The sequence below is a fragment of the Pelodiscus sinensis genome, chromosome 1, assembly GCF_049634645.1.
Source record: "Pelodiscus sinensis isolate JC-2024 chromosome 1, ASM4963464v1, whole genome shotgun sequence".
In the NCBI taxonomy this organism is placed as follows: Eukaryota; Metazoa; Chordata; order Testudines; family Trionychidae; genus Pelodiscus; species Pelodiscus sinensis.
In genome coordinates, this window is record NC_134711.1 from 286,780,091 (window position 1) to 286,798,892 (window position 18,802).

The window sequence follows — 18,802 nt, forward strand, 5'->3', positions numbered from 1 at the left end:
AGCATTAGGAATGGTCACAGCTAGAGTTGGGATACTGGATGGGGAAGACCAGTGTTCTGAGATGGCACTGAGTATTCTCTTTCTCTCAGGTGCTTGGCTGCCTGGTTCTTCCTAGCATGTTTAGGTTGTAATGAATCACCATAATGCAGGGTCAGAAAGAAAATTTTCTCCCAGGTTAGAGTGGTAGTGTTGTGTGTGTGGTGGTGAGGAGTTACCTTCCCCTGTAGAGTATTCATGTGGGTCACTTGTCAGGATTACCTGGATGTATCTCACTTCAATCATTTCCCTGACACTAAAGGGGTCTCAAGCAGTGATGCACCTCGGTCCCTCTGGTTCTCTGCCTGAGGTACATGATAGTCTAATAATTCTCAGGATGATTGGCTGGCCGATTCCGACTTTAAACTCTGATGAGATGGTTTTGATTGCACAAAAAGCTTGGATAGTGGAGATCATATTGATAAACAGATGGGAGATATTTAATAGAGACAGTGCCTGCTTTTTAAAAAAAAAAAAAAAAAAAAAAGTGATAACTTTAAAAATCTCCTGTGGTGTGGAGGTGTAAAGTGTGATTTTTTTCAAGTTGATAATATCCTCACTGAAAATTTATGCATATCAATGAAAATGTGACTGTCATAAGAGAAAACACTTTCAACTTTACCAGTTCTTGCTTATTGAACTGTGCAAATATTGATTCTTGCTGCAGACAGTAAAAAGTTGTAACTTAAATGCTTTTCTTACTGATGTTTTTAAATTAGGGGAAGGTAATAAGAATTCTTCTTTTTCTTTGAGGCCTGTTATAGGTCCTGCTTTACCACCTGGTTTTAGGAAACCTACACAATATACTGAAGATAATAGCTGTTCCATAGGACCTTCAATTTCTTCAGCATGCCGTACACAGGTTTGTAAAAACTGAAATGGCACCAGTTCATCTTGTATTTATAGTGCTTTGCATGAAGGATTTTAACAAACTGATGGCCTGTTCCAAAGCCCACTGAAATAAATTCTAGTTCAGTAGATCTTGGTTTAGATTGTAATCTCTATAGTGCAGGGATTTGTCTTGCTCTGTAGGTAGAAAGCATCTGTCTTATTTTAAGTGCCATGAAATATAAACAATCAGTTTTAAGTAAATAACCTTACAACTGTATCTACAGAATATCTTAGCACCACTTCCAGCGATTCTGAAATGGGTTGTTTGGGGGAAAATTGCATTTCTCTGATTGCCGCCTTTTTATTTAAACTGTGCTTGAGCATGCTAGGCACTTCAAGGAATTTAGAAAAGATGTAATCCTTGACCTGTAGATCTTAGAATCCAAGCTGAGTAATCTAACAGTTGATTTGGGAACAGCAAAAATCAAGATGGGGAGTTGGTGAGGAGTAAGAGGATAGAAGTAAGGAGCTGGAAAAAACAGGCAAAACGTTATGAGGTTTGGGAGGAGGTGGGAGGAAGTTGCAAGCATCAGGTGCTATGAGGTAACAGTGCCAAATGTCTTGTTATGTACCACATAGTGTGTTCTTTCTTGTTTTGCTGGAGCATGCATATTGTGGAAGAAAACATTGTCCTCACTCTGCGTTTGTAAGCAACAAGTAGCCAGAGGCAGTTTTATTACGAGCTGCAGCGAGGGAAAAACTGGTTCGGACGGGGGGGAGCCCCCCCCCCCTTCAAGGCAGATCTTCAAATACAAGCAATTATGAAGCAGTTTATATACTGTCTATTTAATATAATAACAATAACAATTAGTCTCCTTCCCATTACAAACATCAATGGTTAACAGTTATTTAGTTCCACCCAGATGCTCCTTATCTCAAGGTCCCTGCCAGAGTCAGCATTCTATCCTTATCTCCGTATGGAGGCGAGAGGCAAAGGCAGCGTCTAATTACAGATCTCGCATTGTCAGGCCACAGACTTAGCCTGACTCTTGCTCTCTTGTTAACAAGACCAAGATGGCTGCACACAAATTCCCTTATTCCCTTTTCCTGCCTCCACAATATTGTGGACTGAATTAAAAGGGCTATGTCTATGGAGTAGTGGTTAAGCAAGTATCCCCTCACTTTCTCACTTTCTCTCCTGGTGTCATGAAGTCTTCCCCTCTGAGGGTATTGTGTAGTTAAAGCTTCCCTTCCCAGGACTCAAAATGTAAACAAATCTCAAGTATATGGTATTTGCTTCCCTGTCTCTGAGAGAGCGACAGATATTTTTCATGGCTCCAAATCTTTCTTTGTACTTAGGAAGAAAGGAGGGAATTGAACATCCATCCTTTTGTCAGAATAGCTCAACATTATTGTCTCTAAATTTCATTATTGGTAGCCCTAGGACTGTGGTCACCAACAGGTCGATCGCGATCGACCAGTCGATCGCGAGGCGTCCTGCCCGGTCCCCCCCCCCCCCCCCCCGCATTTGCCCCTCCACCCCCGAAAAACCCCACTACCTACCTCAAGTGAAAATGGAGGTAGTGTTGGCTTCCCGGGGATGGACAGAAGTCCTGCAGCTTAGCGCCATTTCCAGCAATTCCAGAAGTGCGCTAGCTGCTCTGCTGGGCGTACTGCGGGAGTGAGCATCGGCTCCGGAAGAAGAGCACAGCAACTTACCTGCACCGCACAGGATGGGGGGAGTCAGACCTGGGGCAGGCGCACGCGGGGCTTCCCTGCGCCGGGGTGGGTCGGCCCCGGGACAGGCGCGCGCGGGGTTTCCCCGCGGGGAGAGGGGAGGGAGTTGGGCCCAGAGGAGGCACGCGCTGGCTTCCTGGGAGGAGGCAGATGCAGGGGACTCTCTGCCTCCACTGCCTGCCTGTCTCCACTGCCCCATTCCCACTCCCCACTGCCCAGTTCCCTCTCCCCAGCTACAGAACTCTGTCCCCATTCCCATCCCCACTCTCTGAACTCTGTCCTCATTCCCCTGTCCTGAGCCACAGAACTCTGTCCCCACTGGCACCCTGTCCCCTGCCAAAGCACCCACTAGCACCCTTCCCCCGTACTATGTCCCCTGCTCCCACCAACACAGTTGGGGCCACATTAGTGAAGCTTAGGGTGGAGGAGGGTTTTTTTGCATCTCACTTGTGTGGCCCCAACTGACTTTTCTTGGGTCGGTGACCCCTGACTCAAGACAGGTTCCCTGCCCTTCTCAGAAATAAAGACAATGCAGAAGCTTTTTGTTTGACACAGTATTTTATTTAAAAATGAAGCCTGGCCAACAAACCCCAAATTGGGACCAAGCCCCCGTCTGGCCACAGCATCATAACACTCCTGCGCTCCCCTTTCTCCTACATCTGAGCCTGTCATACGCTGGAACCCCCTGCCCTGAGCCCCTCACATACCCCAACCCAAATTCCTGAACCCTCACATCCAGAAGTCTGTGGCTTGTTTAGTACCCTAACCCTACATCTGACCCTAACACTGCCCAGCCTGGCGCCCTCTCCCCAAGCCAGTGTCCCTTTATCCACCTTCTCCTGCATCCATATTTCCTCCCAGAGCTTGCACCTCTCACCCCTTCCCAAACACACATCCCTCATTCCCACCCCAGAGCCTACACATCCTGTCTCAATCCAGCAAGGTTACAGCTAGACTGCAGGAGTTTTTCAGGATTCCGGAGATATCCCAGAAAAACTCTTCTGCATCCAGGGATGTATTTGTTCTTCCACTTCTTTTAGTGAAAGAGCCAACATGATCTTTCCATCACCTCTATATTCCTCTTTCCGCAAGGAATAAGTGAGCTTCCAAAAAAAGGAGTTTTTCTGACATTTGGTCCAGTCTAGACAGGCCAAATGTTGGAAAAACCTCTTCCTACAGAAGAATTGGGGAAAAAAGCAACAGTATAAGGGTTGGGGATAGCAAGTGATGGAGAGAAGGAGAATAGAAAGGGCGGAGCTTCAAGGAAGGGGCAGGGCAGTAGATCTTGGCTTGTTCTGTCATTTAAAAAGTGATCTTGGGTGTGAAAAGGTTGGAGACCACTGCCCTAGGATAATGCCTCCCAGTATTTGAGTACTGAGGGTTATGGTGAATTCCTAACCACCCATACCTAGGAAGTTCACTAGTGCACCATGAGAAGAGACAGTAATCTGGGGTTGCTTCCCAAACTACCACCTTGTCTCTGAACACCTTTGGTGGTTGGAGAGAAACCTTGAAAGTTGGTTAGTGCTAGGCTTAGAAGATTCTGATACTAGCTATTAGAGTAGGTGGTGTGAGATCTCACACTTATTTTGAAGGAGCAGGGGTGTTGAATATTTAACAATGTCATTTTCTCCCGAAGTGTTCCATTTGTGTTAAGGTTTGTTTGTTAAACTCAAAGCTTTAAACAGCCTGTCTAAAAATCTCATGCTTGCTCTTGTCTTTTGCTGTAGTCTTGGAGGGTAGATGGGGCCTGAAATGTATGTTTTAAAAAAAGTACAAAAAATTGATATACCTTTACATGCTCCCTTTATCCATCACAAGGAAGCAAAAATTGGGCACAAGCCACTTGCATGTTGTCTTCAGTTACTTGCCCGATTACGGTGTGCTGCTGGATCAGAAATGGTCACTTTTCTTCCCATTTACTCACTTCCATATATGCCATTTCTTTCAACACTTTGCTTTTTATTACTCTCTCTATCCTTTCTCTCACTAATTCCTCTGAATGCCCTGCCTATACCAGTACATAAGGGTATGTCTACACTACCCCCCTAGTTCGAACTAGGGGGGGTAATGTAGTCATACGGAGTTGCAAATGAAGCCCGGGATTTGAATTTCCCGGGGTTCATTTGCATAAAGCCGGCCGGCGCCATTTTTAAATGCCGGCTAGGTCGGACCCCGTGCCACGCGGCTACACGCGGCATGGACTAGCTAGTTCGGATTAGGCTTCCTAATCCGAACTAGCTGTACACCTCGTTCCACGATGTGTGTAGCATCACAACCCAAGTAATCATTTAATGTAATCATTAGTACTTGTTTCTACCAACTTTTCCTTACTCTGTTATTTTTCTGAAGCATGTCAATTTGCAATGTAAGGTCCTAGCATGCTGGACTATAAGTACAGTTCAGAAACAAAGCTTTTTTTATCAGCACTTTGTGCATTTACCAGTCTCCCACCTCCTTCAACAGGTGTAGTCATAATGAAGAATGATAGTGTAATGTTTAAAAATACTCCTCACTACAAATAATGTTTAAGCAGTTTGGAAATGAGATGGACTTCAATAGAAACCAAGTATGGAGTTTCTATCTCTTTCAACTTCAACCATCTTGCGATAACCTATGAAATCTTTTAAAATTTTGTTCCAGATTTTTTTCTAGTCTCTCTGGCCAACTGTTGACAAATAACAATACAGTAAACTTCCGATAATCCGGCACCTTTCGGACCCAGGGGGTGCTGGATTATCAGATATGCCAGACTATTGGAAGAGGGGGCTATGAGGGGTCTGGGGTGGCGTGGGGGGGATGCCACCACAGACCCCTCATAGCCCCCCTTCCGATAGTCCGGCTCTGCCCCGGGCATCCCCGATTCAGCCACTGCTGGTCAGCTTCAGCAGCATCTGAATCGGGACGCCTGTGGCAGAGCAGCTGGGGTGTTGCTGGGTTGGTCCAGTAGCGCCGCCCCTTGGCGCTGCGAGACCAACTTGGCAGCACCCCAGCTACTCTTGGGGATGCATGGGGCAGAGCAGCTGGGTTGGTCTGGTAGCGCCGCTCCTTGGCACTGCAAGACCACCCCAGCTGCTCTGCTCCAGCTGTCCCCAATTCAGCCGCTGCTGAAATTGACCAGCGGCTGACTCCGGGAAGCCCGAGGCAGTCCTCAGGCTTCCGGGAGTCAGCCGCTGGTCAATTTCAGCAGTGGCTGAATTGGGGTCAGCTGGAGCAGAGCAGCAGGGGTGGTTGCCGGGTTGGTCCTGTAGCGCCGCCCCTCGGCGCTGCGGGACCAACCCGGCAGCACCCCAGCTGCTCTGCCCCAGGTGTCCCCAAGTCAGCTACTGCTGAAACTGATCAGCGACTGATTCCAGGAAGTCCGAGGCAGAGCTGCTGAATGGGGACAGCTGAATGGGGGCAGCTGGGGTGCTGCCGGGTTGGTCCCACAGCCCCCAGGGGCAGCGCTACGGGACCTACCAGGCAGCACCCCAGCTGCTCTGCCCCCGGCTTCCCCGATTCAGCCACTGGTCAGTTTCAGCAGTAGCTGAATCGGGGAAGCCGGGAGCAGAGTAGCTCCAATGGTCCGGCTGCCTGGAGCACTTCCGGGTTCCTGATGGTGCCAGACCATCAGGAATGCCAGACCATCAGATGCTGGACCAATGGAGTTTTACTGTATATTGCCACGTCTGTTAAGTCACTACTCTCAGTATAAATCAGTGAAAAAGCTGTAAGGCAAAAAAACAGGCAATAATGCCATTAGATAGCTGCACTGTTTGGGTTATGAAAGGATAATCATTCTTGTCTTCCTCAGCCTTTCAACTCCATTGGATGCAGGCAGTCATGATGTCTCTCTCAACGTTTTCTCCATTTTCATGACCCTGTATCTCAGTGTTTCTTAAACTGTGTTCCGCGGCACACTGGTGTACCGCAAGGCAGTCAGCGGTGTGCCGTGGAGAACAACAGAATTCAAAATGGCCACCCTTAACGGGGCAGGGGACCTTTTTTTCCTTAATAACTTTCCCTCTGTCCTTTTTTTTCCTCAATAACTTCCCCCTCAACCCTTCCCCCCCCCCCCCCAACTTTTTTTTCCTCAACAAAAAAATCCTTGATGTTCCTCATTTAAAAAAAATTGTTTGGTGTTCCTTGGTCTTAAAAAGTTTAAGAAACACTGCTATACCTGATTTTTCTCTCTCTCTCTCTCTCTCTCTCTCTCTCTCTTTCTGGATGGCTAACTTTTAGACTGTTGCTTCAGTTTTTCCACCTCTGTCTGTTCCCACTCGTGGTCAGTTTCCAACAAGGTTCGGTCCTTGGCCTTTCTTTCCTCCCTCTGAACTGTAGCCCAGGGAGACCCTAGCCACACTAGTGGTCTCCAATTGCATTATTCTTCAAGTAGAGCGCCACTGTAGAAGTGCTTGCATCCTTGTGCTGTCAATCAGAGAACTTCAGTAGCAGTGTCTGTTAGGCCCACACATGTTCTGTCTCTCCTTGTTCCCAACCACAAGGCTAGTTAGTGTACCTGGGCTAAACCCCCACAGTTCCTTCTCAACTGTCCCTGGATGGAGGCAGAGCCTCTGGGTGTAGACCATTATGACCATTACTTTCCATTGTGCATTTCTAGAGTACTTAGTATAGTTCCCTTTTATTTTTCTCTTTAAAATGAAATACTTCTTCCCCCACTTTTTCCCTTTGTTGGAGACCTTTCTCCCAATGGGGTATGCATGATACACTGGCATTCAAGAAACAATCCCTTTCTTAGACAAGAACGTCCAGTGTATTTATTGCCTCTGGGAAAGCAACATCGAATGACAACGTGGTCTCAGTTATCTCAGGCCTCAGTCTCACAAGAATAGAATGCTCAGATAGATAATTATCTTCATGGAGGTAGCCCTCTGGCCCTCTCCAGCCCTTCACCATAAGTCTCCTGACAGATGTGAGTCTTACCTACAACCCTCAATGTCTAAACACTGCAGGTCAAAGAAACAAGCCACAACCCTCTCTCCCAAATTGTTGAAGCAGGAAGTCCCCACAAGGAGCCCCAAGATAGCATTCCAGTCCATTACCCATGGCTCACAGAAGTTTGCAGGCCTGTGGGCCCAATGGGCAGGGGCGCAGGATCAACAGCACCAAGGGATAAGGACAGAAAAAAAGCATTTTGTTAAGAGAACTGCTAGTACACAAGTTAATATCAGTATCAGCATCTCACCCAGCACCAGAGCAGCCAGTACAGACAAGATCTCTGTTTCCTCCATTACTGCCAGCTGCACCATGTCAGGTGGTCCTATCAGAATTCCATCTCTCTAGGGACCTCCATGTATCTGATATACCAGAGTCTCCTCTTCTTGGTCCTGGGACATCTGTGCCAAAACTTTGCTTAGCACAGGAGTCTTCCCCGCTGCCCTGCCACATTGCCCCACTTTGTAGTGAGGGCTTGGATAGTGCACCCAAGGAGATAGCAGCATCATAGTATTCCTCCTCGGCTCCTTACAGTGTCCAATAGCAACAGGCCCTTCGATCATGCTCTCAGCTGGTCCCACCATCATCATTTTGATACAGTCACCCGTTGGCCCAACCACCTCAGGGGCCATACTAGGATTCTTGGGATGCATATCACCAGCATTCAAACCTGAAGCACAGCTGAGCAGTACACCTCATCTGGTGCTGATAGAGGCAGGAACTAACATTTTTGGGAGGAAGGTGCACTGCGTGGCCATGCTTCAGTTTTGAATTGCTAATTACTGAGCCTGATGGCGAAACACGACTATGTAAACTGAACAATGTTATTGATTATCTGCCTGAGTTACATTGCAACCCATTTAAGGCCATTACCAGGAGGGACATTTAGTAGCAAAGACAAAACCACAGTTGGTCCTTTACATAGCTGACACAGTGGCCAACTCCATCTCTATGGCAGTGGTGATGCTACATGCGGCATGACCCCGTCTGTCAGGCTTTCCAAAGAGGTAGTTGAATGCACTACGGTCTTAGTGCAAGGGTCTCAAACTCACAGCCTGTGGGCCATCCAAGGCCAGAGCAGTTGTGCAGTCCAGCCCAGGCTGCCCCTCTCCACTACCCCCTCTGCTGCCTCTCTTATCCAAGACTGCAGGTGGAGGGTGGCAAGTGGCTGTACGGGAGCCACCTCCCCTTCCCCTGCATGTAAATGTGTAACCGCTGAAATTTTCAGCAGTTACATGTTTACCTAAATAAACTCATTTTAACATCCCTAGTTGGTTGAGGTATTGATAGACCACTTCCCACAACTGCTACAGCCAACGACCACTAACCACCTATTTGGCCACCTGGTGGTGGAATAGCACCTGGGAAAGCATAATAGCAGACCAGTGTGTCCTAGAGATCATTCACAATGGGTATTCTCTCCATTTTACCTCTCTGCTTCCTTCACAACACCCTTCCCTCCTACCTTTTTTAGGACTCTTTTCATGAGAGATTACTATGCCAACATGGGCAATAGGTAGCATAGACAAGGGAAGGTTGTGCTTCCCCAAACAGGCTGGTGTGACTGGACTCATGCTCTGCCAGTAGGCCACCACCTGCCTGCTACCCCAGCTCCCTTCTCAATGTGGCCAAATCTAGGGCCACCTGTTTGCTTACTTACTTCTCAGTGTAAATGGCCTTTCAAATAGCAATTATCTCTGCTAGAAGAATAGGGGAAACTGCAGCTCTCATGGCACATCCCCCCCCCACATGGTGTTCTTTGAAGCCAAGTTTATGCTCAGGCTTCATCCACAATTCATTTCCAAGGTAACCTCTTTGTTTCTCATGAGCCAACTGATTTACCTTTCAGCCTCCTACACCAACCTTCACCAAGTCTACAGGTATTACACACAGTAGATATCAGGAGAGCCCCAGCCTTCTATCTGGATAGGACAAAGGTTTTTAGAATGTCTCCTGGACTTTTTCTTGTCGTCGTAGAGAGATCCATGGGCTCAGCTATACTGGCCTCGAGATTCTCCAAATTGGTCTTAAACTGGATTAGACAGTCAAGTTTGTAATACTCTATAACCCCTCCAGATACTATTTGCATGCACTTTGCATGCAATCTCTGAGTCCCCTGCTGACCCTAGGCTCCATGCAGCACTGCCACTTGAAACTCCACAGAGAGCATAGGGCCAGCAGGGCACTGCTTGAGTCCCCCGCTGGTCCCTGCTCCATGCAGCGCTTTTGCCTATGAAGTGTAGCAATAGCCCCAGGGAGGCTGAGGCGATAAAGGTGCTCTGATAAAGGCACAGGTACCCTTATCAACTAATCAGATAGTCCATGCAAATTGCATTGACTGACTATTCGATTAGCCAGTTAATCTAATTTTAACATCCCTAGTGCATGTACCCTTCATTTATTTCTGATCTTAATCTTCTATTACTGGAGCTACAGGAGCATGAGCAGAGGATCAAAAGATGAGATCCTTGATGTTGAATATCCTACATATCTTTAACAAAAAAGTGTATTATTAATATCTCACGGGCATGAATTCTGCTCACACTTTCAGAAGTGTAGAGGTTAGAAATAATTTAATTTTTGATAAAGGCAAAGGGAAGTAGAGCTGGGATTACACAACTTTTAAATGCTTGGATACATAAGTTGTGTGTCTTTACAGTTCAATATGTTTAATAACTAAGCATTCAGAGAAATTATTGGTTTTGGCCTGCTTGACAAGACTATTGAGATTGATATGAAACATTAGACAGACAGTAGTATAAAATATATGTAGCTATGAAAATGTCTGTAGTGATCTTTTATGGTTTGTTGATGTCTCTTTATTTTTGAAAGGCAACAGATAGTAGTGAGGACGAGGACGACACCCTTATAGGTCCAATGCCTGTTAAAGGACCAATAGAATCTAATGTAGCTAAAGACTTTGAACGCAGAGCTCAGCGAATGAAAGAAAAACTTACTTCCTCAGACCATGTAAGTTGTTAATTTTGACTGTACACTGTTTTTGTGGCTAAAATTTACACAAACCTTTAGATGAGTCCAGCCATATGAACTGAAGGTGCTAAATGTCTGTCTTGCATAAGAAAATGTTGTCTAGAAAAATCGACATTTTTTTAAACTTTTGCATATTTTTCTTTCCTTAAAGGATGGGTCCACACAAGTTACGAGGGAGTCTTGGATGACTGAGCTTCCACCAGAATTGAAAGGCTTTGGCTTGGGCCCAAGAACTTTCAAGAGAAGAACAGATGAGAAATCAGGAGATAAGTCAATTTGGACAGATACTCCAGCTGACAGAGAGAGGAAAGCTAAAGTGAGCCTTCGTATAAACATGCAGACAGTCTATATGTTGTTTATTTTCTCAGTCTTCTTAAAGTTCATCTCTGCCATCCAGGGCAAGCCTAATAAAAGTACTCTCATTTGCAGGGCTCGACAAATTATGGAAAACCCTAATGGCCAGACAAAAAAGGGACTCACCACCCTCTCTCCCCGCCCCCCAGTGGTTTTTTTAATGGCATAAATTCCTAATAAGAATAAGAACAGTAATTACTAATACGTTCTTAATAAATATCACCCAAGTTATTAATAAATATCTTATAAATTTCTACTTTTCTCTCTGCTGCCATGTCTCCTCCCCTTGCTACATCAGCTCCCCTGGTGCCTGCTGCCCCCCAACCCCTCACCCTCCTCTGCTGTCCTGACTCCTGCCCTTCTTGCTGCCCTCAGCCTTCCTGAGACCTGCCCCCTTCCACCAGCCCTTCTCTCCCTCCTGTGCCCACTCCTCCAGTAGCCCCATTCTGATCAAGTGAGCTACCCCTCCTCATCCCCTCTCCTAATATCTACCTCTACACACCTGCCCTGCCTCTCTCCTCTGAGGCTGGTCCCTCCCCTACAGGTGTCTGCCCTTCTGCTTCACCCCCAGAATCTCCTGGCACCTGCACCCTCCTGGTTCCTCCCCCTTCCCTCAATGCCCCTGCCCCATTTGCCCTCTTTTTCCTTGATACCCATCCCTCAGCCCCCATCCCTCTCATGCCCCTGTGCCTTCACACATACCTTGCTCCATCCCCACCTTCCTCATGCCCACCCCTTCTTTCAAGCCTTCTCCCAGCACCTCCCCCTCCTCCCTCTAGCCTCCAGTGCCCTTCCCCTCTCCTCTCCCAGCATCATCCTGTTCCCCCCCCCCCCCACTGACACCTCCCCTCCTGCCCTTTTCCTCATTGTCTGCTCTTGGTCCCCTGGGATTTGTCTCTCCGTACCCCTGTCGCTTGGTGCCTTCCCCTTTCTTCTTCTCCTCCTGACCTCCTCCCTGCCCCTCCTCTCAGCACAAGCCCCTTCCCCATATTTTTCCCCTCCCCCCTCACCTCCCCACAGCCCAGCCCAGCTGCTTCCCCTCCCCCAGGGCCAAGCAAAACATCCCCCCCCCTTTTTTTGTTGTCTTTTACACAGTTGCATTTTGCAATGGGTTTTTTGTTTGTTTGTTTTCATTTTTGTCCCAGCCTTTTAGCGCTATAAATAGCAAATAGCATTTTCATTCATTTTTTTCCATAAAGGCAAAGGCGTTTCAAGTGAACTCCCCCTTTCACTGCTGCTGGGTCACAGAAGCCTTTTCCCTGCCCTGTCCAGCCCCTCCCTATGGGCAAGCACCCCTCACTCCCAACCCACAGGGGAAACAGGGTGCTGGGACAGCACAGAGCCAGACGGGTACAAGGAACAGTGTGTGGGGGGGGGAGGACAGGAGGCGCAGAGGGATGCAGGGATCGTGGGGAGCGGGGTGCAGTAAAGGCACGGAGAATGGGACGCGGGGAACGGGAGGGGCAGAGGGATCGGGGTCTAGGGGTAGTGCAGGGAACGGGCAGTACAGAGCTGGGGGGGGAGCAGGGATCAGGGTGCAAGGGCAGCGCAGAGCCAGAGGGAGAGCAGGGGATCCGGGGTGCAGGGGTGGCATGGTGAATGGGCAGTGGGAGCCAGACGGGGCGCAGGGCGGGCGCAGCGAGCCAAGCGGTCGGCAGGGAGTGGTCTCTCGCTGGCGAGGGGCTGGGGCTAGGGTCGGGGCTGTGGCAGGACTGGAGTTGGTGGGACGAGGACTGGCTCCGCCGTGCGCCGCAGCAAGCTGCCGGGGACATGCAGCCAGAGCCGAGCTGCTGCGGCCCTTTACAATCAGTGGGCCACGTCACGCCAGCGTCCTGGCGTCTGCTGGCGCCCTGCCTCCTCGCGCCGGAGCTGCACACGGGCAGCTCGGCACTGAGTATCGCCACAGTTCCTTCTCCCTGGCAGCGCTCTGCTCCTCCGCGGGCTGACAGATTGGATGGGGCCGTGCTGCCTGTAGTGCGGGCTTCAGCCAGCCCGTCACAATGGCCCACCGGGCCAGTCTGCCCCTGCACTTGCCAGCTGGCAAAATCTACTCACCGCGGGCGAGTACATTTGTCGAGCCCTGCTCATTTGGTTACCCAACACAAAAATTTCAACCTAAGGTAGTTATTGTCTTCCTTACATTATATGCACACACAGTAGCAGATTTAAAGGTAGTCATCCTGCAGCAAAAAACCTTCAAAACCAGACTTCAAAGAGAAACTGATGAGCTATAGTTCATCTACAAATTTGACATCATCAGTTTAGGATGAAACGAAGACTGTGAATGGCTAGCCAACTACAAAAGGAGCTTCTCCACTCTTGGTGTTCACACCTCCAGATCAGCTGCAAGAAGTGGGCCTCACACTCCCTGACTCCATTAAGCTTGTTATCTCTATGGGTAGGTCTAGACTACCGCGTTTTGTCGACGGAAGTTTTGTCGACAGATACTGTCGACAAAACTTCCGTCGACAATTTGCGTCCAGACACATGGAGTTCTGTCGACAAAGCAAGCCGCTTTGTCGACAGAACTCCATAGTCTGGACGCAACGTTACAGGCAATAACGCCTTCTGTCAACAGAAGTCTGTCGACAGAAGGTGTTTTGCCTCGTAAAATGAGGTATACCAGCGTCGACAAAACCGCGGAGTTCTGTCGACGTTATGTCGACAGAACTCCGCGATAGTGTGGACGCTGGTATTGTTTTGTCGACAAAAGTCCACTTTTGTCGACAAAACTAGGTAGTCTAGACACACCCTAACATTATTCTGGACTACATATTTATACCTGCCTCAGGAAATTTCCACTACATGCATCTTTGCCCACGAAAGCTTATGCTCCAATACAACTGTTAGTCTACAAGGTGCCACAGGACTCCTTGTTGCTTTTGCAGATCCAGACTAACACGGCTACCCCTCTGATGCTTACATTATATAACATCTGTCTTTTATTGCCTGGGAAGTCCACTGTTCTCGATCAATCAGTTACCATGTGGCCAGATTGTTTCTTATCAAGCAGAACAAAAATGCCTGGGATGCTACGGGACACAGGTACAAAGGTTCTATCTTGACCTGCTTCTCTAATATTTAAGAAGTATAGATTTGCCATCATTTTTAAGCATGCTGCCTACTGCTAATTGCTGTCTGCTTCCATTCATTAGGAAACGCAAGAGGCAAAGAAGTCAACCAGTAAAGGTGATGAAGAAATTGTATTATCGGCAAGAGACAAGATACTGGCTGAGCAGCTGTCTTCATATAATGCAAGTATAAGTACAAAATGCTTTTTCTTCTAGGTTTCCTTTAGTTCTTCACTCTTTGAGTTTCTCATTCCTAGCACTGTTGGTTTCCATGGTAATATCACTACATCCTTCGCTTCTAGGGCCCAAATCTGCAACCATTTAAGCCATTAGAGAATTTGCCCTAGACTTCAACAAGAGCATATTGGATCCTTCCACTGCTGCTGAAAAAGTGTCTGCTTTGGTGTGGGGGTGTTTATATACAGTTTCTTAGATCAGTTTCAGTTTGTGTTTTACTTCAATGATTCCCAGGGTAGAACTTCCATTGCTGGGAATAAACAGTTTCAATTCAAACAGTAAAAGATTTCACTGAATCACAGGCATCCCTGGAAGAAAACAACATTTAAGGTTTAATTAAAAGGTTAAAATACAGATTCATCCAAAGGAGGCTTAGATGTGCCTAAGAGATCAGTACCATAATGTCTGTCTTTTGGGTAATGTTTCTAGTTTGAAATAATACTTAGTTTTTGCAAAAGTAGTTTCAGTTTTCATGGATAAATATTGGTAATTAAAAATCTGAGCCTCACAATTACTTTGCTTCCCCCATCCACTTATGTCTCAGAGCATGGGTTATTGTCTGTCCTACAGCTGCTCCTTTCTCTTCGATTTTGTCTACAGACATTAGCTGGAAGACAGTCAAATCTCCTGAGAGAAAACAATTAACTTAGAGAACAGCAACCTTGGTTTATATTAGAATAATTGAGTATATGGGGCACTCTTAATTTATTTGCAGTTCATTAGGTGACGTCTCTTTTTATATTTATAGGGCTTACAGATCCAGATCTATTAGTGTTCAGTCTTGAATTTCTCTGTATTTCCTGCTCCTTGTTCAGTTGTGGACATTACATAAATGCAATTCTGCTAATAAGCTATATTTTGTATTCTGTTCTCTCCCCTACCAGGGAGAAACATACTATTACTCTGCATGGTTATTTGATGTCTCTTCACATGTTTTGAAAAATATTCTGTGTAAAAACAAGACCTTGGTCATTTTCAGATGGTTTTTCTTCCTTTCTCCATTGACTTCCTACCAGGGACATTTTCATTGAAAGTGCTTTATATCTATAAATGGTTTCTTAATTTTAGCATCTGCAGTGATAGTACCAAGTAACCAATCCTCTGGTGTAACTATTAAAATTAGTGGAATGAATCTGGCCTGTGATCTGATGTTTTTTCAGATATCCAGTTCCTGATATTACTGGAAGATGGTGACTACAGACGGGGAATACACAGAAGGAAAAGTAGAGTTTAACAAAGAGCTCGTTTTCATGTAGAGGTCATTAAAAATACAGACCGAGATATAAGCAAGTCTGCGTATATTTAGACTAGTTTGTGCCAGGCCTTTGCAAACCCATGGGATGGGATGGGAGTACAAAGAACTGGCTAGCCATAGTAGGAGAGGCACACTTTGCTCTCAGAGGATGGTGCAACATTTTCTACTTAAGCCTGATACTGCCCCTATTTAAAATCAGTGGGAGTTTTACCATTGACTGTCAGCACAGTTAGGTTCTCATTCAGCAAAGCCTCTAAGCCTTTGCTTAATTTCAAGCATGTGAAATTTTGACTATAGCAAACTAGTCAAATGCGTAAACTTAAAGCACATGCTTAAGTGTTTTGCTGCATTAAAACCAAGATTTAGTACTATTTTCCTGTAACTACATACAGTGACAGTTTGAGGCTGAAAAATCCATTTTTAAACTGTGCATAAAAAAGTGTATTTTTTCTAATTTGTATTATCCTGCACTTGTCTACACTGATTTTCATTTACTTCCATGTTGCTTACTTAACCTTGTCTTTCCTCAACCATCCTAATTCTTGGCACAGCTTAAGTCATTTTTCTTTTTTCTCTATTTCACCATTATTCTGCAATATTCATCCTCCTTCTTCCCCTATTTCCAGGACTCTCAAAGATCAGAATCTCTTATGGACATGCATCAGAAAAAATTAAAGATCAAAGCAACTGAAGATAAGAAGCCTCAAGAAAGAAGGCCATTTGACCGAGATCAGGACCTCCAAGTCAATCGATTTGATGAAGCTCAAAAAAAGGCTCTAATAAAGAAATCCAGAGAGTTAAGCACCAGGTTTTCACATAGCAAAAGCAATATGTTTTTATAATACAAAGATGTGAAGTTTCTTTTAGGAAAAATCAATCAAAACTTCAGTGATTTCCAAAACTAGTACATTTTTTGTAAATATTTGTTTGCAAAATAAATTTCCTTATGCTTAAAAAGCATGTTGATATGAGAATTATTTTTCTTTATATGTAAATATTCTATTTTGTAATTTTTTGTTGTGCATATTTCTTATCTGTAGTGTGTAAAAATCAGAAAAGATATTTAGTTCAGAATTGTTTCTAAATAAATCAACTTATTTAAGTGTTGTTTCCCAACTTAACATTTCAAAAAGGCTAACTTTAAGTGTGGTTATTGTGACACTGAAATTTAGCTAGGCCAAGAAAGGGTTCATCACCGCAACTCTGGGAGCCTTGCAACTCTGGGAGCCTTGAATGCTGTGCTGCTGTGGCTCATAGCCCAGACACCAGCCAGCCTACAAGCATGCAGCTCTCACTTTGGCTTCCACCACCCAGTTACTCCTTACAGAGGGACCTCCACAGCCTGCCAGCCCCACGTTCTCCCCAAAAGTTGTCCTTCTGCAGTGTTTGGCCCCTCTTATTGTAGCACCCACAAAACACTATCAAGATTGCTGCTCCTTTAACAAGGCAGCTCACAGCAGCTGATTAACTTAACTGGGGTTATCTTACCTTTCCTTCAATCACAGTGCTGAGTTGTTTTATGGTAAAATAAAAAGTTTAACAACAGAAATAGTGATGGAAATTGTTTTCAAATTATGCCAAAACTCAAATGCAACAAATAAGAGAGTTTTTGTTCCGAAGAGTTCTCAACATAGTTATTCTTCCAGCTGATTGGCTAGTCTTTGCCCAGGATCCAACTGGTGAAATTTCTCCCCCCCTCCCCCATCTCCTGCTTTATAGTCCAGTAAACATTTGAAATGTATAAATCTGAAATGTATCCCCAGTTAAAGTTTCTTTCCCCTGCTAGTTCCTCCCCTGCTTGTGATCCTCTTGCAGTCTCCAATACAAATGGCTGGCCCACTTTCCTTCACCACATCTGGCTTCAGGTGTCAGCTCCTTTCCTTTATCTGGAAAAACCTGTTTCTCAGCTTACCCTAATATTCCTGGCGTTCTGGTACATTGGTATAAATCTTTACAGGTTAATTGTACATCGTATTATGAACATAACATAAGAACGGCTGTACTGGGTCAGACCAAAAGTCCATCTAGCCCAGTAGCCTGTCTGCCGACAGTGGCCAACACCAGGTGCCCCAGAGAGGGTAGACTCAAGACAATGATCAAGCGATTTGTCTCCTGTCATCCTTCTCCAGCCTCTGACAAACAGAGGCCAGGGACACCATTTCTATCCCCTGGCTAATAGCCTTTTATGGACCTAACCTCCATGAAATTATCTAGCTTCTCATTAAACTCTGTTGTAGTCCTAGCATTCACAGCCTCCTCTGGCAAGGAGTTCCACAGGTTGACTACAAACTGTGTGAAGAAGAACTTTCTTTTATTAGTTTTAAACCTGCTACCCATTAATTTCATTTGGTGTCATCTAGTTCTACTACTATGGGAACTAATAAAGAACTTTTCTTTATTCGCCCTCTCCACACCACTCATGATTTTATAGACCTCTATCATATCCCCCCTCATATAACCGGTGATTTACTAGTTTTGCGATATTAAATGCCCCCCTTCAATAAGTGTCACAACAGCATGAGGTGCACTGAGTTGGTCAGGCCAACTGAGATTCATTGCCCCATAGCAGGGAACTCCAGGGAACCCTTACAAGGGTTCTGAAACTCTGGGTCTGACATGAAGTCCATGGAAAGACTCCCATTGATTCCAGTGGGCTTTCAATCAGGCTATTGTAGGGTACACTCTTCCTTGGAGTACCCCTTTGCATAGTACCTGATGTTACCAATATCCTTAATTCCAGCACCTCCTGCAGGATTCCTGCCTCTCCCCAGGTTTTCCATGGCTCAGCCATCCAGTCAAGTTCCAGAATTCAAACCCTTTCTGAGTACTCAGAGTCCCAATCGACAAAAAGCTCTTCAACCCTCTTGGCTTAACTCATTTTTTTCTCTTGTCAGAATGCCAGCACCCCTTGCTTCTCCCTGCTGTCAGCCCAAATACAGCAAAGTGGTGCACTGCCTCTTTTGGGGTGCTTTTCTGTTCCCTGTTTCTTTAAAGCCCTAACTCAGAGCTCCCCACAGAAGTCTACCCTGCTTACTGTGGGCCTCTTCTGTTCCCTTCTTGGCTCACAACCCTCAGGATCTCCTCCCAGCTCTATTTCTGTTGTTCAACTCTCCAGCCCCAAACTGGTGAGCCTCTCTAAAAGCACCTGACAGCAAGCATCAACGACTGTCGCCCTTGGGCTTGGTTATCTTCCTGTGAGGCTTTCCTTTTTACCTCTAAACCATAACTCAGGGCTACTTCCTACATAAGCCAGCACCGGTTCTCCCTAACTGGTAGGCACACCACTTTCCTTCTTCCTCACATCTGGGATCTCTCTCCCTACCTGCACAGTCTCCTATTTATGTTGTGCAGGCAA

General features: G+C 46.0%; 1 protein-coding gene across 6 annotated transcripts in view; it reads left to right on the plus strand.

Annotated features, from left to right (window-relative positions):
• Positions 1-16,404, plus strand: part of GPALPP1 (GPALPP motifs containing 1) — a 35,145-nt gene extending 18,741 nt beyond the window's left edge. For 4 of the 6 annotated variants that reach the window (XM_075918990.1, XM_075918989.1, XM_075918991.1 and 1 more), the window contains 5 exons: positions 801-898; positions 10,372-10,509; positions 10,682-10,846; positions 14,040-14,138; positions 16,074-16,404. In XM_075918990.1, coding sequence (XP_075775105.1) covers positions 801-898; positions 10,372-10,509; positions 10,682-10,846; positions 14,040-14,138; positions 16,074-16,289 — 716 coding nt within the window. In that variant the 3' untranslated portion in view covers positions 16,290-16,404. Of the gene's footprint in view, positions 1-789; positions 899-10,371; positions 10,510-10,681; positions 10,847-14,039; positions 14,139-16,073 lie in introns of all 6 variants that reach the window. The other 2 variants (XM_075918993.1, XM_006124406.4) reach the window with 1 other exon arrangement.
• The last annotated feature ends 2,398 nt before the right edge of the window (positions 16,405-18,802 follow it).